This window comes from Littorina saxatilis, linkage group LG3 (genome assembly GCF_037325665.1).
Source record: "Littorina saxatilis isolate snail1 linkage group LG3, US_GU_Lsax_2.0, whole genome shotgun sequence".
In the NCBI taxonomy this organism is placed as follows: Eukaryota; Metazoa; Mollusca; class Gastropoda; order Littorinimorpha; family Littorinidae; genus Littorina; species Littorina saxatilis.
The window spans coordinates 33,381,908-33,396,375 of record NC_090247.1 but is presented as its reverse complement, the minus strand read 5'-3'; the positions used below and the strand labels follow the sequence as shown (position 1 = coordinate 33,396,375).

At 41.4% G+C, this 14,468-nt stretch overlaps 1 protein-coding gene across 1 annotated transcript in view; it reads right to left on the bottom strand.

The window, feature by feature from the left end:
• Positions 1-2,397: 2,397 nt before the first annotated feature.
• The window catches only part of LOC138961177 (E3 ubiquitin-protein ligase rnf213-alpha-like), a 181,053-nt gene continuing 168,982 nt past the window's right edge, over positions 2,398-14,468 (bottom strand). Inside the window, exons 79-84 of the mRNA XM_070332777.1 lie at positions 12,460-12,691; positions 11,991-12,065; positions 11,330-11,524; positions 10,489-10,578; positions 9,336-9,529; positions 2,398-7,638 (exon numbers count right to left, since the gene is read on the bottom strand). Of these exons, the coding sequence (XP_070188878.1) occupies positions 7,434-7,638; positions 9,336-9,529; positions 10,489-10,578; positions 11,330-11,524; positions 11,991-12,065; positions 12,460-12,691 (991 nt within the window). The 3' untranslated portion in view covers positions 2,398-7,433. The remainder of the gene's footprint in view (positions 7,639-9,335; positions 9,530-10,488; positions 10,579-11,329; positions 11,525-11,990; positions 12,066-12,459; positions 12,692-14,468) is intronic.

Genomic DNA, 14,468 nt, shown 5'->3' with positions numbered 1-14,468 from the left:
TGAAACCAAAAACACCAGTTCCGGAAGCAGAAGCATGCCCAGGCAAACCGGAAACCGGAAATGCCTGTGCACGAACATCATCCTGCAGCCCAGAACCTTGTGAAGGTAAAGGGTAGGCAGGACGACTATCCGGAAAAACCGGAGCTGGATGAGCTGACGTCACTCCCCCATCAGAGTGGAGTGATGCCTGCTCAAGCCTAGGCACTAACAGGCCAGAAGGCGTACGCTGGAATCCACCCACTGGTATCTGGAAGGAAGCACCAGAAGAGGAAGCAGCGTGTCCGGCCGAAACCGGAAGTGTAGCCGTCGGAAACCGCGCAATGCGGAAGTGAAGGCTGCACTGGTTGACTTCGTGATCCGGAAGGACCGGAAGTCAGTGAATACTCCATCCTGCCGCAGCCGCCGTAGCGTGCCTGCGTGGACGGATCATCACTTCCGGCGAGAGCCGGTAGTGTAGCCGACGGAACCGCGCAATGCGGAAACGAAGGCTGCACTGGTTGACTTCGCGATCCGGAAGGACCGGAAGTCAGTGAATACTCCATCCTGCCGCGACCGCCGTAGCGTGCCGGAGCGGACGGATCATCACTTCCGGCAAGTGCCGGAAATGCGGCAGCCGAAACCGACTGCCGCCGCTGTTCGATCAAATCCGGGGCCTCGTAGGTTATCGCCGGAAATGAAAGATCAGCATGGTATCGGTCGTGACCCGAAGCGAAAGAGCTGTCTCCCGAGAGAGAACGTCCAGGCGCCTCACGAGGGCTATCGGACCAGCTCTGCTTACCAGCCGCAGCTGAAGAGGGAGGACGCTGCTCCAAACCGGAAATGGAAGGCAAAGACACGGAAGCCAACGCCCGGACGTCACTGCCAGATGCCGGAAACGCCAAACAACTGGCGACGGAACGCTGGAACTCTGCCTGCACCAAGCTGCGGATTTCCGGAACCAGTGTCTAAAACAGAAAGGAACCAACGCACCCTGCACAGGTGCTAACAACGAGGACGAAGTCTCCGTAGTAGAGAACCGGAGCAGACGTAACAGTAGCGCTAGGCGCCGCAAAAGATAGCAGAAGTAGTAACAGCGCAAGGCGCCGAAATAGGTACAGACAACAAAGTGCTACGTTCTTGGTCTGTACAAGTAAAACTGCTTAAGAAGAAGCCTAAGGCTTAAATTTCCCCTTGGGGTCCGACTTGCCACAGCGCTTGTCTGAATCAGACATGCTGTCAAATCCATGTAAACAACACGAAAACATTTTACTGAACGTAAGTCTAAACGACTGAAAACTCAGTAAAAACACACACTTTCGCGTCAACAAATTACGATAGCTACACTTGCCTAACAAAAACAGAGGCACGTAGAGCTACAAACAAAGTCACACGAGCTAGTAAACTAACTCACACAACAAAATGGCGAAACACGCAAGTAACTGACACACAAGTCAACAACACGTGGCAACGCGAAAAAATTTACTGACACGTAAGTCTAAACGACTGAAAACACAGTAAACACACACTCTTTCGCGTCGACAAAATACGATAGCTAAACTTGCCCCACAAAAACAGAGGCACGTAGAGCTACAAACAAAGTCACACGAGCCAGAAAACTAACTCACACAACAAAATGGCGAAACACGCAAGTCACTGACACGCCGGTCAACAACACGTGGCAACGCGAAAAAATTTACTGAAACGTAAGTCTAAACGACTGAAAACACAGTAAACACACACACTTTCGCGTCAACAAAATACTATAGCTACACTTGCCCAACACAGAAAGGGGCACGCAGAGCTACGAGCAAAGTCATACGAGCTAGCTAACTAACTCACACAACAAAATGGCGAAACACGCAAGTCACTGACACACAAGTCCGCAAAAAACGGACAACGTACAGTAACGAAAACAGCGCAAACAACCAACAACAAACGGGAACGAGCTCACCAAACTGAAGGCAAGGCGAGCAGAAAAGCTGGGTAACGTGGCCGGCGGGTGTCACTCAAACACACAAGGTCAGCCACAGAGCGTCAAAAAGTGAACCGTCCTCTCTGAGGTGAAAAAGACGTATGAGAATAGGCACGTGTTCCTAGAGGAAGTGACGTGGCACACACCCGTATGGGAGGTAACTCCCAGTGTGCTGGCCCATTACCAAGCTACTTTCACTTTCGTTTTGGTGATGGGGTTGCTTCCCTTTAAAATTTTTAGCCGGGTAAGCGTTTTTCAGTGATAAGCATCTCAGGTGACTCAATGCTAATGTGATTCGGAGTAAGAATATGTTATTTAATTCTAGTTATGCTAAACCTATCACAGAGGGTTGCAATCTTACCATTACACACACACACACACACAACCAACCTGATGAAATACAAGACACAATGACATTTAGAAGGCACAAAACAAAAAGGCATAAATTATTACTACCAAGGCAAAAGCTTTATTGAAAGAAATATGATTCAGCAACATTGCATACATTTGTACTACAATACAAATTTGCTTTGCATGAAAAGAGTTAAATCAGATTCTTGTTATGGTTCATTAAGGGAGAGATACATGTACATGATTCCACCTGCTTATGCATATGATATACATTTAATCATTACTTCGTTTTGAATGAAATAGTATCGGCATTCATTTTCATATTGGAGATTTTGTTACATTTCAAACTCCATTTTAAGATGATAAAAAGTATATACAAAAAATAATAAAAAGGTATGAAAGAAAAAATTACACCGGAAGATTCTAACCTGACATATGAGAGAATAGAGTTATGGATGAAGGTTTTGCTGACAATACAAAGAGTATCAAAAGCACAATGGTACTGTATCAGGGAACTGCAATTATAACAACTTCTTACTGAGAAAATGTCTAGATAGCACATACGAAGATTTGTTTGTTTGTTTGTTTGTTTATTTGTTGCTTAACGTCCAGCCGACTACGTAGAGCCATATCAGGACGAGGAAGGGGGGGATGAAGGGGGCCACTTGTCAAGCGATTCCTGTTTACAAATGCACTAACCCATTACTTGTGTCCCAGCAGGCTTTAGTAAAACTAAATTAATACCTACTGGAAGATTACCAGTTTCCAGTATGTTAAAATAGGCTTAACCGATCTACTGCTGGGCTTACATCAGAACACTAACAGATTAAACTATACATGAATCGCGAGACAAGCGGCAAGAGAAGAGATTTTTTGGAAAAAATACAGGTGAATGAGCAAGAAGGCAGAAAAAAGAAAAGAATTCATGAAGAAAAAGAGAGCACGACAGGAAAGAGGAACCAAAAATCTACCTAACAGCAAACTAGAAAGCTCCTGCGGTTCCAAAAACAGGAGGGGCCTTTAATTTCATAACCGCAGTGCCCCACTGCGGGACATACGAAGATCACACCTACAACATCAGATTACATCAAAAGGAAAATAAAACTGCCTTTATGATTGATATATATAGTTGCTCAACTACAACCTATCCCTTGTCTCACAAAATGACTTGAGCATGTAGATGGCGTGATATTGCAAGTATCAAAAGTGTTCGGTTTTAAAGAACTGTTCCCTCCTCTACTGAATTCAGGCAACATATTCTGCTGGTTTTTCACACATACACGCATACACACACCTTCATTATATCTAGAATATACGGATCTTAACCAGATTACACATAAACCAAGTGGAAAGAAACCATAACACATTAGTATACAAATTATGTTTCAGTCAATATACATTTCTAGTCAATAACAGAACCCGGCCTACAAACAATAGTGAAGAAAACAAAAACATTAATATATCTATCAATCTTTCTTTATTTGGTGTTTAACGTCGTTTTCAACCACGAAGGTTATATCGCGACGGGGAAAGGGGGGAGATGGGATAGTCTAAGCCACTTGTCAATTGTTTCTTGTTCACAAAAGCACTAATCAAAAATTTGCTCCAGGGGCTTGCAACGTAGTACAATATATTACCTTACTGGGAGAATGCAAGTTTGCAGTACAAAGGACTTAACATTTCTTACATATTGCTTGACTAAAATCTTTAAAAAAATTGACTATATTCTATACAAGAAACACTTAACAAAGGTAAAAGGAGAAACAGAATCCGTTAGTCGCCTCTTACGACATGCTGGGGAGCATCGGGTAAATTCTTCCCCCTAACCCGCGGGGGGTATATCTATCAATGCAACCAAGCTAACAGATAAGGATTCAAACACAGTCTCAGCTGCGATTATTAATATCACAATTAGTTACTCAAGTATTACAACTGCATGTGCATGTTATGTATCATCATCATGGATATATGAGTGGCATGCACTCTTGGGTGAACGTTCAGTGTGCATTAAAAGTCTGCTGTCACCATGTCAGGGCTCCCCTCATGAAGGATTATACCTGCCAGAAGACTGTATCACCTTTCTTTATACTCTCATACCACATACAGTTTTCTTGCAGGCCACCCTCATATGCTATTGAGCCCACATTGGTACGGGTACCTAGACAATTAGATAACATCAACATCTCAACTGCAATCACAGACTTGATATACAAGGTACCCAAAAAATCTTCAAAAAGGCTGAAGCCCGGTCACCCTTTTGTTCTTTCTTTATTTCTTTATTTGGTGTTTAACGCCGTTTTCAACCACGAAGGTTCACCCTTTTGTCTGGCCAACCATTTTTATTATACAAAAGTCACTTCTGTCAAATTTGTGTTGTCCAGATTGCAAGCAATGTTTAATATAAAGGCAAGTGTGTGTGTGTGTTGGGGTAGGTTTGGGGTAGCAATACAAGTGAAGATTGAGACAGTACATTATCAAAATGTTACCAATGTTTGTACACAATACATGTACACACTTATAACAACAAATACACCTTTTATTTTTAATTCTCATATGTTACATGCAATATCAAATTCTAGCAAAACATTAAGAAACAATTTTGAATCTTCATTGGGTATGTATGTGAGCGTCCTGTGTGTGGTTAAACAAATATATGATTGTAAAAAGATATCAAAGGTTGAAGTGATAAACACAACAGAGCCAAAACAACCGCAAAGCAGGAATTATACACCTGTACAATATAGAAAAGTATTCATTGTACCGGAGGTATCAAATCCTTATCCAGACACAATTCTTATCAATATAAAATTTATCTATGACTCAAAACAATTGAGCAAATCACGTAATAGGCATGAAAAAATAATCTTATCACAATATAACCTGGAACAATCCTATAAATACGAACACCAAAATCCTACATACTCCTAAACCTCACTCAAAGTTCAAAGTTTTCAGCGCAAACATTCTACATGGGGTCTGCATGTCTGTAACACAACAGACTGACAACTGATGTTTTTCATGCAATAAACAATGTCTAGTGCCTTTATATTAATTAAACACAAAAAGCTAGGGTGTAAAATGACATTGGTTTTGATCAGGTTATGCTTCCAGGTTCAAATATTCAATATATACATCCACCAAATTGTAGTGCATTGCATGTGTATTCTAACACTTGAGAATACACCTCCGAGTACACATGTACATGCATAAAGTCATTTCAGTCAATGAAAGAAGCTAGGTCACAACACTAAAAGCCAAAATACTAAAAGAACATAACTTGTAGGATTGTATCATTTTCTTGCAGCTGGTGTGAACATTTTTACTGAACACCAATATTTATACATTCAATCAGATGTATGATTTGCAACTTCAACACTTGCTGAATATATTTCCGTCAAAGAATAATATGCAAATATGTAACATTTTCAGAAAGATCATTTCTGCCTGACACTGGAATGTGCAATGAAATCCAACACAAGCACCAACACACAAAGATCAAAGGACATATCAACACAACTACAGGTTGTAAAACAGCAGAAAAAACACTTCCATCAAAGGTTGCGTAGATTCTGAACAATAGATTAGCAGCTGTAAAAAGTTTAAATAACGAATAACAAACAGATGTACATATATCAACAAATATCAATGACAAATTTTCACTGTGGTAATGTTTACAAACTGGAGCCCACACGATCTGCTAAGGACAGGATGGTGTATAGTTTTCCACAATGCACATTCTGTAAAACGCAGCAATTATTCCTGTGGTAAATTAAAATAAGACATGTTTCTAGTGGTTGCAGAGCCCATTTAAATCAAATCTTGTACAGAAGAAATAACAATCAATGACAAACAGACAGACAAGCAGATTGCAAACCAGAGCTGGGTGCTCAAAAACAGAAGTCCGAACACAGCAAATCCACTTATACTCGGGTCACATCACAAGTCTATGCATATTGGCTAAAAGGCTCAGTTGACAAAAAAGTCTGTAATTCAGCTATCGAGTTCATTCATCTATCACAACTGATATACTTTCACACAAAGAATGCAGTTGCCGAATTGTAGAGGAAGCAGCAGTGACTGGATACGAACATACTGTTCAAACTGAACTCGGCCTGCTTGTACAAAACCTCTGCTGAAGGGGAAAATACCAATAAAACAATCCTCTTTAAACACAACTTAACCTCGAGATCACCTCGAAAACACAAGAGTTGTAATTAGTGGCGAGGGAGGGAGTTGAGTTCATATATTCATTAATGCACAAAAAGCAAATAAATAACATTAGGGGGAAACATTATAAAGAACACAATGATGTGCAGTACATGTAATGTCTGGCTTTTTTCAAATGAAGTACTTTAGAGAAAAGGGTGATAGAAAAAGCAACAACGGACACTCACACAACTGTGAGGTGCTTCTTTTACAGTTGCACAGTACACTTTTAAATCAACATTGATCCACTCCGACTCAGAGCACAATGACAATTTACATATACATTAGCAAAATGTACATCAACAGTTAAATGAAACAAAAGTGACACCCAACCCATCGCAAATTCATTATTAAAGTTAAAATGAACATGTAATTGCAAGCAAGAACTTGGTAACTAACCATAAGTCTAAAATAACCCTACACCGGAAATAAACATAAAGAAATAAGCACATCTTAATATGAAAGCTATAATAAACATAAAGAAATAAGCACATTTTAATATGAAAGCTATGTTCATGGAATTTGTTCTGCAAAATCTGAACACAATATGTATCATGATCTAATTTATGTTTTGCTATTGCAAAAATAAATGGCTGAGCAGAAAGTGACCACAGACACAAAAGTCTTCACAGACGTTGCACAAAAAAGAACAACAAAAATGTCTTTGTATAGCTGGAGAACAAAAAATCCTGAAGCTTGAACTTTTTGCCCATACTGCCAAGATTGGGAAAAAATCCTCATTTCAGGATGGGAACTTTCATCCGAGCACACTGGAAAAGACTGTTTCTTAAATCAGGAATTCCTGATGGTTTGAAAATTTAAAAAAAACATCAGCAAATCATTTCTTGAATCAAGAACTCCTGATTTCCAGCTGGCAACTTTCTTCCATACACACTGGAAAACAATTCGACATTCCATACGCAGCTCAAAACAGCGACTGCTGTCGCTTGTTGGCCAGGGAGGCGTGACACTGGAGCCAGGTGTTGGTGGCGTGACAGCCTTGCAAGGACTCGGGGAAGGCGGATTCCCTCTCAGTCAGGTCCTCTATGGTCAGCATGCCTTGCTGGATCTCCACAGGCTCCTTGTGGTACAGGGGGGTCTCAAGGTTGGTGGTCAGTACGTCACGCAGTCTGTTCATCACAGAAAAAGTTCAAAAATAACAACTGCAGTCTTTAAACAAAGTTGTGCATATCTCTTAACTCATTCGCTGCGTGTCGGAACTGGAATTCCGACACCTGTGTTTAGCGTTGGCTGCGTGCCGGTACTTGAGTTCCGACGGATATCACGAATTTTTAACGGTGTAAACGGTCCTGCTGACCAAGGGAAACAACCCCTGCAATGAACTTCTATCTGTCTACAGTGGTACCATTCACTGTAAACAGTTCCTTCCCTTAAATTGTTGGGATTAATAAAAATTTTGTTGACGGTGTGCGACCCACGTGTTTTGACTTTTCCAAGATGGCGGATCGTTCTGCTGAGACGTAGTAACTTGAAAAGAGTGCTAGAACGTGTTATTCAGTACGGTTCTGATCTTGACCTCAGTGATGATGATAGTGGAGATGATATTTTAGATTCTGGTGACGATTTTGTGCCAATGGACGATCATTTGGGTGATGATTCGGGCAATGCAAGTGTCGATCATGACATTGTGTATGATGAACCCATGACGTAGAAAGTTTTTTTTGTTTTGCTTCAAATTGGATATTTTGCCTGGATATGAAGACAACAAAAGGTATGTACTTTCAAATGTTTCATATATTTTCTAAAAGAGTAAGTTCCAAACTTTGCAAAAACATAAGGTATGTAAGGTTATCTTGTGTTGTTGATTTTTAATAATTTTTTCAAAATGGCTCTAAATCGCGCGTTGGCAGGGAACACAGGGGAAATTTAGACGCGCAGCGAATGAGTTAACTGAAACATAAAATGAAACTGCACATGCAATCTTTCTCTATGCACATCACAGTGCAACTCCCTCTTAAAGACGTAATTACACAAATCTGAGGAAATCATGTCTGAAAAAGGCGGTAGTCTTAAAACAGGTCAGTTTACAGATGTAATAAACAACAAGTCTGAATAAGCAAGATCTTAAAAAGGAGGACATTTCTAAAAGGGGGCTTCATTGTATATCATTCTCTGCAAAGCAGGTGGCAACTGGAACAAAAAAAGCCAGCAAATGAACAAAAGGCCAAGAGGATTTTTGCCAATGAGACCCAGAGACGTTTTTCACTCAACGCAAGCAAAAAGGGATGAATTGTTACCTGCGCAATATCTGCACTATCTTAATAAATACTGATATAATGATGGAATTTTAACTTTCTTCTTCTTCAGCGTTCCAGAATTTTCTGGTTACGTGTGAGCTCGTTTGCCCATTTGGGTTCCCCAAACTATACTCTGAGAGCATAGTCAGCTTCACTCCGCTTTCATTAAGTAGGCATGCTTGGTATTTTCGTGTTTCTATAACCCACCAAACTCTGACATGGAATACAGGATCTTTTCTGTGTGCACTTGGTCTTGTGCTTGCGTGTACACACGAAGGGGGTTAAGTCACTAGCAAGTCACTGGGAGATCGGAAAAATCTCCACTCTTAACCCACCAGGCGGCAGCGACCGGGATTCGAATTCACGACCTCCCGATTAGGAGGCCGACGTCTTACCACCACGCCACTGCGCCCGTCGGACTTTTAACTAAGCCGTAGCAAACAAGGATGCGTAATTTTTTAGTTCAACAAGGCAAAATGTTTACTCTAAGGATAAAGACAAACTAAAATCCAACATTGATTCAATAAACAGCAGGATGTGCAATATGAAGGTATACTGCTTGCACTCACTTGAAGTTTGCTGGTCGAGTGTCATCATCCTGGTCGCGAGGCTCTGACAGTCTCAGCATGATGCACTCAAACAGCTGCAGTAGCAGTAATTCCAGGCGGTCGATGGACATTCGTTGACATGCAGCCTTCAGTTCGTCCCCTTGTTCTGCTGTGAGTTCAGTGCGTAGCTCTTTGTCTATGGTGTCAAATGCTTCCTGTGATCACACAATGTTTTCTTGTAAGGTAAACATCCTGACCGATGATGGAGTGTCAAGAATAACCTAATTACAACTCAGTTCAACTGAGCAGACAAGGTTATCAACATTGTGATTAAACCTTCACCGTGCTAGCTTCCTGGGTCATGGATGACCCAGAGCCTAACAAAATTGTCTGTTTCTCTGAAACTATTTGGAGTTTTTGATTGAAACTGCATGTAATCCTAACACACCAAAGGACCCTCCCATCAACCAATTTCTGAAGGATTATCTTTGTAAACAAACAAATAAACAATGGCGTAATTTGAACCAGAAAGTCCGGATGATGTGGGTCGTGGGCGACCCATATGGAATTAAAGAAAAATTGTACGATGTTTATCCCTATTCGGATGGTGTGGGTGGTATACAACCCATACTCTGCAAAGAGGCGATAAAGATTTTATCCCTATTCGGATAACTTGGGTCGTGTACGACCCATACTTTTTACGTTGAATCCTTCTAAAGTATGGGTCGTACATGACCCACATTATCCACACTGTGTGGTCCAAAGTGTGATCCGATGAAGGTTAAACCCTTCATCAGGACAGACAGGTTAAGGCTATGCAAGTAGTACATGTACATGAATAGACAAGTTTCACAGAGTAAGATAAATCAATTACTGAATGGGCTCAAGCTAATCCCATCAGTGAGAGGGGATTACAAGAATAAGATGTATCCAGTACCTTCCCTCCTCCCCCCCCCCCCCCCACCACCACCACACACACATACAAACTAACAAACATGAAGCAAGTAACAACAATATGCTTTAATTGACAGTAATGTAATAAGAATACGTGAGTATCCCCCAACCCCAACCTCTTACTCTCCTCCCCCATTTCAGCTGCATCTATACACGTGGCTAATATTCCACCCAACCCATCTTCATTCCCTTGAAGTACGTAGCACAGGAACAAACAGACCTCATTATGAGCAGCCAGGATGCAAGCTCTCTGGTAACACAGCAACACCCACAGTGACTGCACGTGAGTCAGCTTGCACAGCTCTTTAGCCTGTCACACACATGTATACACACTAGAATTCAAGACAATTAAAATCACTTCAAAACCAGTATTTCTATGATTATTACTGCTCTCTCTCAAGTGATCTCTCTCTAAGTGATCTTTCTCTCTCTCTCTCTTGAGTGATCTCTATCTCTGTACATGCATGACTGCAACTGCTTCCGTGTTTCTGCAAGATCAAAACTTAAATTCTGAAAAAAAATACAGTGGTACCAGAGTGTGAGACCCCTCCAATGACAGCCTCATCCCCATAAAAAAACAATTCTGCGGTCCATTATCTTTACAAAAGTAAACCTGTCATCACAGGACACCTGCAATGTAGGGTCACTTTTGGATGGCCCCTATGATGTCCTTTCATGACAGGCACCACTGTTTAGTGATCTGTTTGATTTTTATTTGGTACAAAAAGCTTGCTGTCATGGCCAGAGTTAGAGTCTGCTGTAGGCATGAATTCACACAAGAGATAATTATATAATAACGAAGTTCAAGCCTTTATTTGTGCAAAGTGTTTCTCCCAATCAAAAACCCCATATCTAAGCTATAGTGGAACCCCCCTTTTAAGACCCCTCCCCCTAATTTAAGACTTACCCTTTTAAGACCTTGCTTTCACACATTTTCTGTTTAAACATCTTTAAATTTACCTCCATTTTCAGACCCCCTCCTTTCTAAGATCCGATTTATCTGATTTAGTTCTTACAAGGGTGTTCCACTGCACTGCTTACCATATTCCCTCTCCTCTCACCTTGTGACTGTGCACAGTGCGTTTCATCTTGAGGGCTGTTGACATGAACTCGTGCAGAGGTGCAGACGGGATTCCCCCGAGCGCCTTGAGGAAAGACAGCGCTGTGTTCAGGTTATCAATTGATTGATGAACGTCGGGCAAGAAGCCACGTAGATCTTGCAGAATTTGACGGCGCTCCGCAGGACTTAGGCACTCCTGAAAGTTTCAGCTTAGGTATAAATCATAGAAATGTGCTCCCCTTTCAGCAAAAAATAATCACTGTGCTCTCCTTGTTTTTGTTTGAGGCAAAATCTAAAACATCTGCACTAAGGCAAGCAGAGGATCAAATTTACATTGCGGCATGTACTTTTCTACCTTTGATGTCACAGTCCCGCTTTAATATGATGTCACAAGTACTAACAGAGTCCTATATGGGCCAATAACATGTTCTTTATTGTCGTAAACGAAGTTCACATTTACACCAAGCAAAATGTACTTTTTGCAGTTTGATGCAAAATCTAACACTCCATTTGCACTAACGCAAGTAGAGGATCTCATTTACATCTTGACATGTATGCTTTTCTACCTGTGCTATCACGGTTCCCCTTGTAAATGATGTCACACTTAGTACTTACAGAGTTATATGGGCTTAGAATACATTCATTATTATTGTAAAACATACCTGCTCAATTTTCTCTCTCAGGATCCTGAAGAGCCTGGAACTGGTTGTGTCTGCTTTAAACACCATGGTTTCCACCTGTGGAAAAACATCACACAAGGAAACATGCATGTAACAAGAAATCACTCTAATTAAGACAACTTCACAAACATTTTTATTTGATCCAGTCACTGTGTAAATACATTATATATTTAGAGTTATTGCAGCCCCCATGTAACACACTGTAGCAAATAAGCTTTTAAGTGCAATATGACGAAGCAACATCAGCAAGAAGTGGATGCCAACACATTACTGCACTGTCTATGAAATTCTTGGGGAAAGCCTACTCAGAATAACGTTAAAGACTCCATTAATTATTGCCCTTTCTTGCTTTTCAGGTTTCATTTTGGAAAATTGAAAATCTAGCTGTTTCCTGCTTTTCAGTCTAGATTTTTGAACATTGAAAGTCTACCTATTCCATAAGTCTACTCACAGGAATGTATCCCAGGGTATCCCTTTGTATCCTGGCCTTGCACTGCAGCAGGGAGTCAGTGAGGTGCTTTTGGAAGGCAGCAAAGTCGTAGTCCAGTGTGGCGGCCTGGCCCACCATCAGACTGTAGTTACACTGGGCCAGTACCAGGGGCAGCACGTCACGCTCTGCTGAACACCCCACCACCTGACGCTCTGTCACCGCCTTCACGCTCACCTCTGGCAGGCTCTCATACCTGGGGCAAAAAGGCTTGTTTTACCCTTACAGAAAAGAAAAGTCGCTGCGACCTCGCTGCGACCTCGTTGCGAGGTCGCAGCGATCTAAACACATCGCAGCAACTAGTCGCAGCTGGTCACGGCTAGCCGCGATGTTGGCGCGAGCCTCGCAACAACATCGCGGCTAGCCGCGACCTTGGCGCGAGCCTCGCGACAACATCGCGGCTAGCTGTGACCCTGGCGCGAGGCTCGCGACAAGAGCGCGGCTAGCTGCGACCATGGTGCGAGGCTCGCGCCAACATCGCGGGTAGCTGCGACCTTGGCGCGAGCCTCGCAACAACATCGCAGGTAGCTGCAACCTTGGCGCGAGCCTCACAACAACATCAAAGTTAGCTGCGACAATTGGCGCGAACCTCGCAACAACATCGCGGGTAGCTGCGACCTTGACGCGAGCCTCGCAGGTAGCTGCGATCTTGGCGTAAGTTTCCGAACAACATCACAGCTAGCCGCGACCTTAATGGAGGCTTTTTCAACATCATATGGAGGGGCCTGCTTATAGATCGATTATTGTGTCTGACTCTCTGAGTGGCCCTATTTGCAAATATTCTTACCATCTTGGCACAAGAATGAGACATGGTGGCAGCAAATATTATTCAGAAACATAACACTCAGCTTGCTTCATGTTTTAAAAAACTGTATGAAATATGTTTCATATTACAAAGTAAATATTTTCTTTTGTTTTTAAGCAAAAAGTGTATTTTGGCATTAATTCTTCTGTTAAAGGGATGTATAAATCAGCAGCCCGAAATTCTTGTTTGTTTACCAACTGCCAGAGACTTTTATTCTGTAGTTTCACACAAAATGTTGTTGAAGCAAAATTCAAGGCTTAAACTAAGGTCTTCTACATTTCTGCTTTTTTTTCAATAATCTTATGGTTAGATTTCGCTAAAAAGTTATGTCAGATGATGAATGAACCATGGGGAAATAATTTATCAAAATAAAAATAAATGTAAAAAGTTTTTATTTTTGAGAAGTACTTCCAATGTTTTGATTTCCATGTGGAGAGAGCATGTGTTTTAACTATAAATATCGACCAATCAAATTCATGTCACTATGCTGACAGCCACACCCACACAATCACAGCAACAGTTTGACACAGTGTATTAGAGCGCTGTCCACGATGTTTTGTTAAACGCACGGAATGCATGGTATTTGAGAGGACTTTTGCCCTTGGCATTTGCCAAATAAGGATATCGTACTACGCTGCATTACTTTCATGAATTTTCAATCGGCTACCCTGGCTTCGTCCTTCCTGATCGAAGGGGAGTGTATTTTTGATATTTGTAGGGAATAGCTAGACTTAGTATTTGATGCCGATTTCTGTATAAAAATGTAGACAAACACCTTTAAACTCGAGTATTATATTTTCACAAAGATGGTCGCAACCGTTTATATGGCATGTTGCATTTCCATTTAAAAATCAGGTAAAGTGTTATCTTGTGCTTCTTTAAAATTTGGGAGCTAGAAAGTACCATGGTGATGTGTTGCTAACTGCATTTAGCTTAGGGAGTTTACTATTGCCCATTAAACTCAAAGTGTACAACCAGCCTATATTATAAAGACTTAACAGAAATGATCAGATTCAGAGCATATATGACAGCACACGAATGGAAGCACTATATATATATAGCTTGCACACCAACAAACAAGAGAAATTTTAACTGGCAGTGTGACGATCAAACAATTCCATTAAAAAATATAGCTGGAACCCTAGCTGTTTTGCGCTTGGAGTATTCT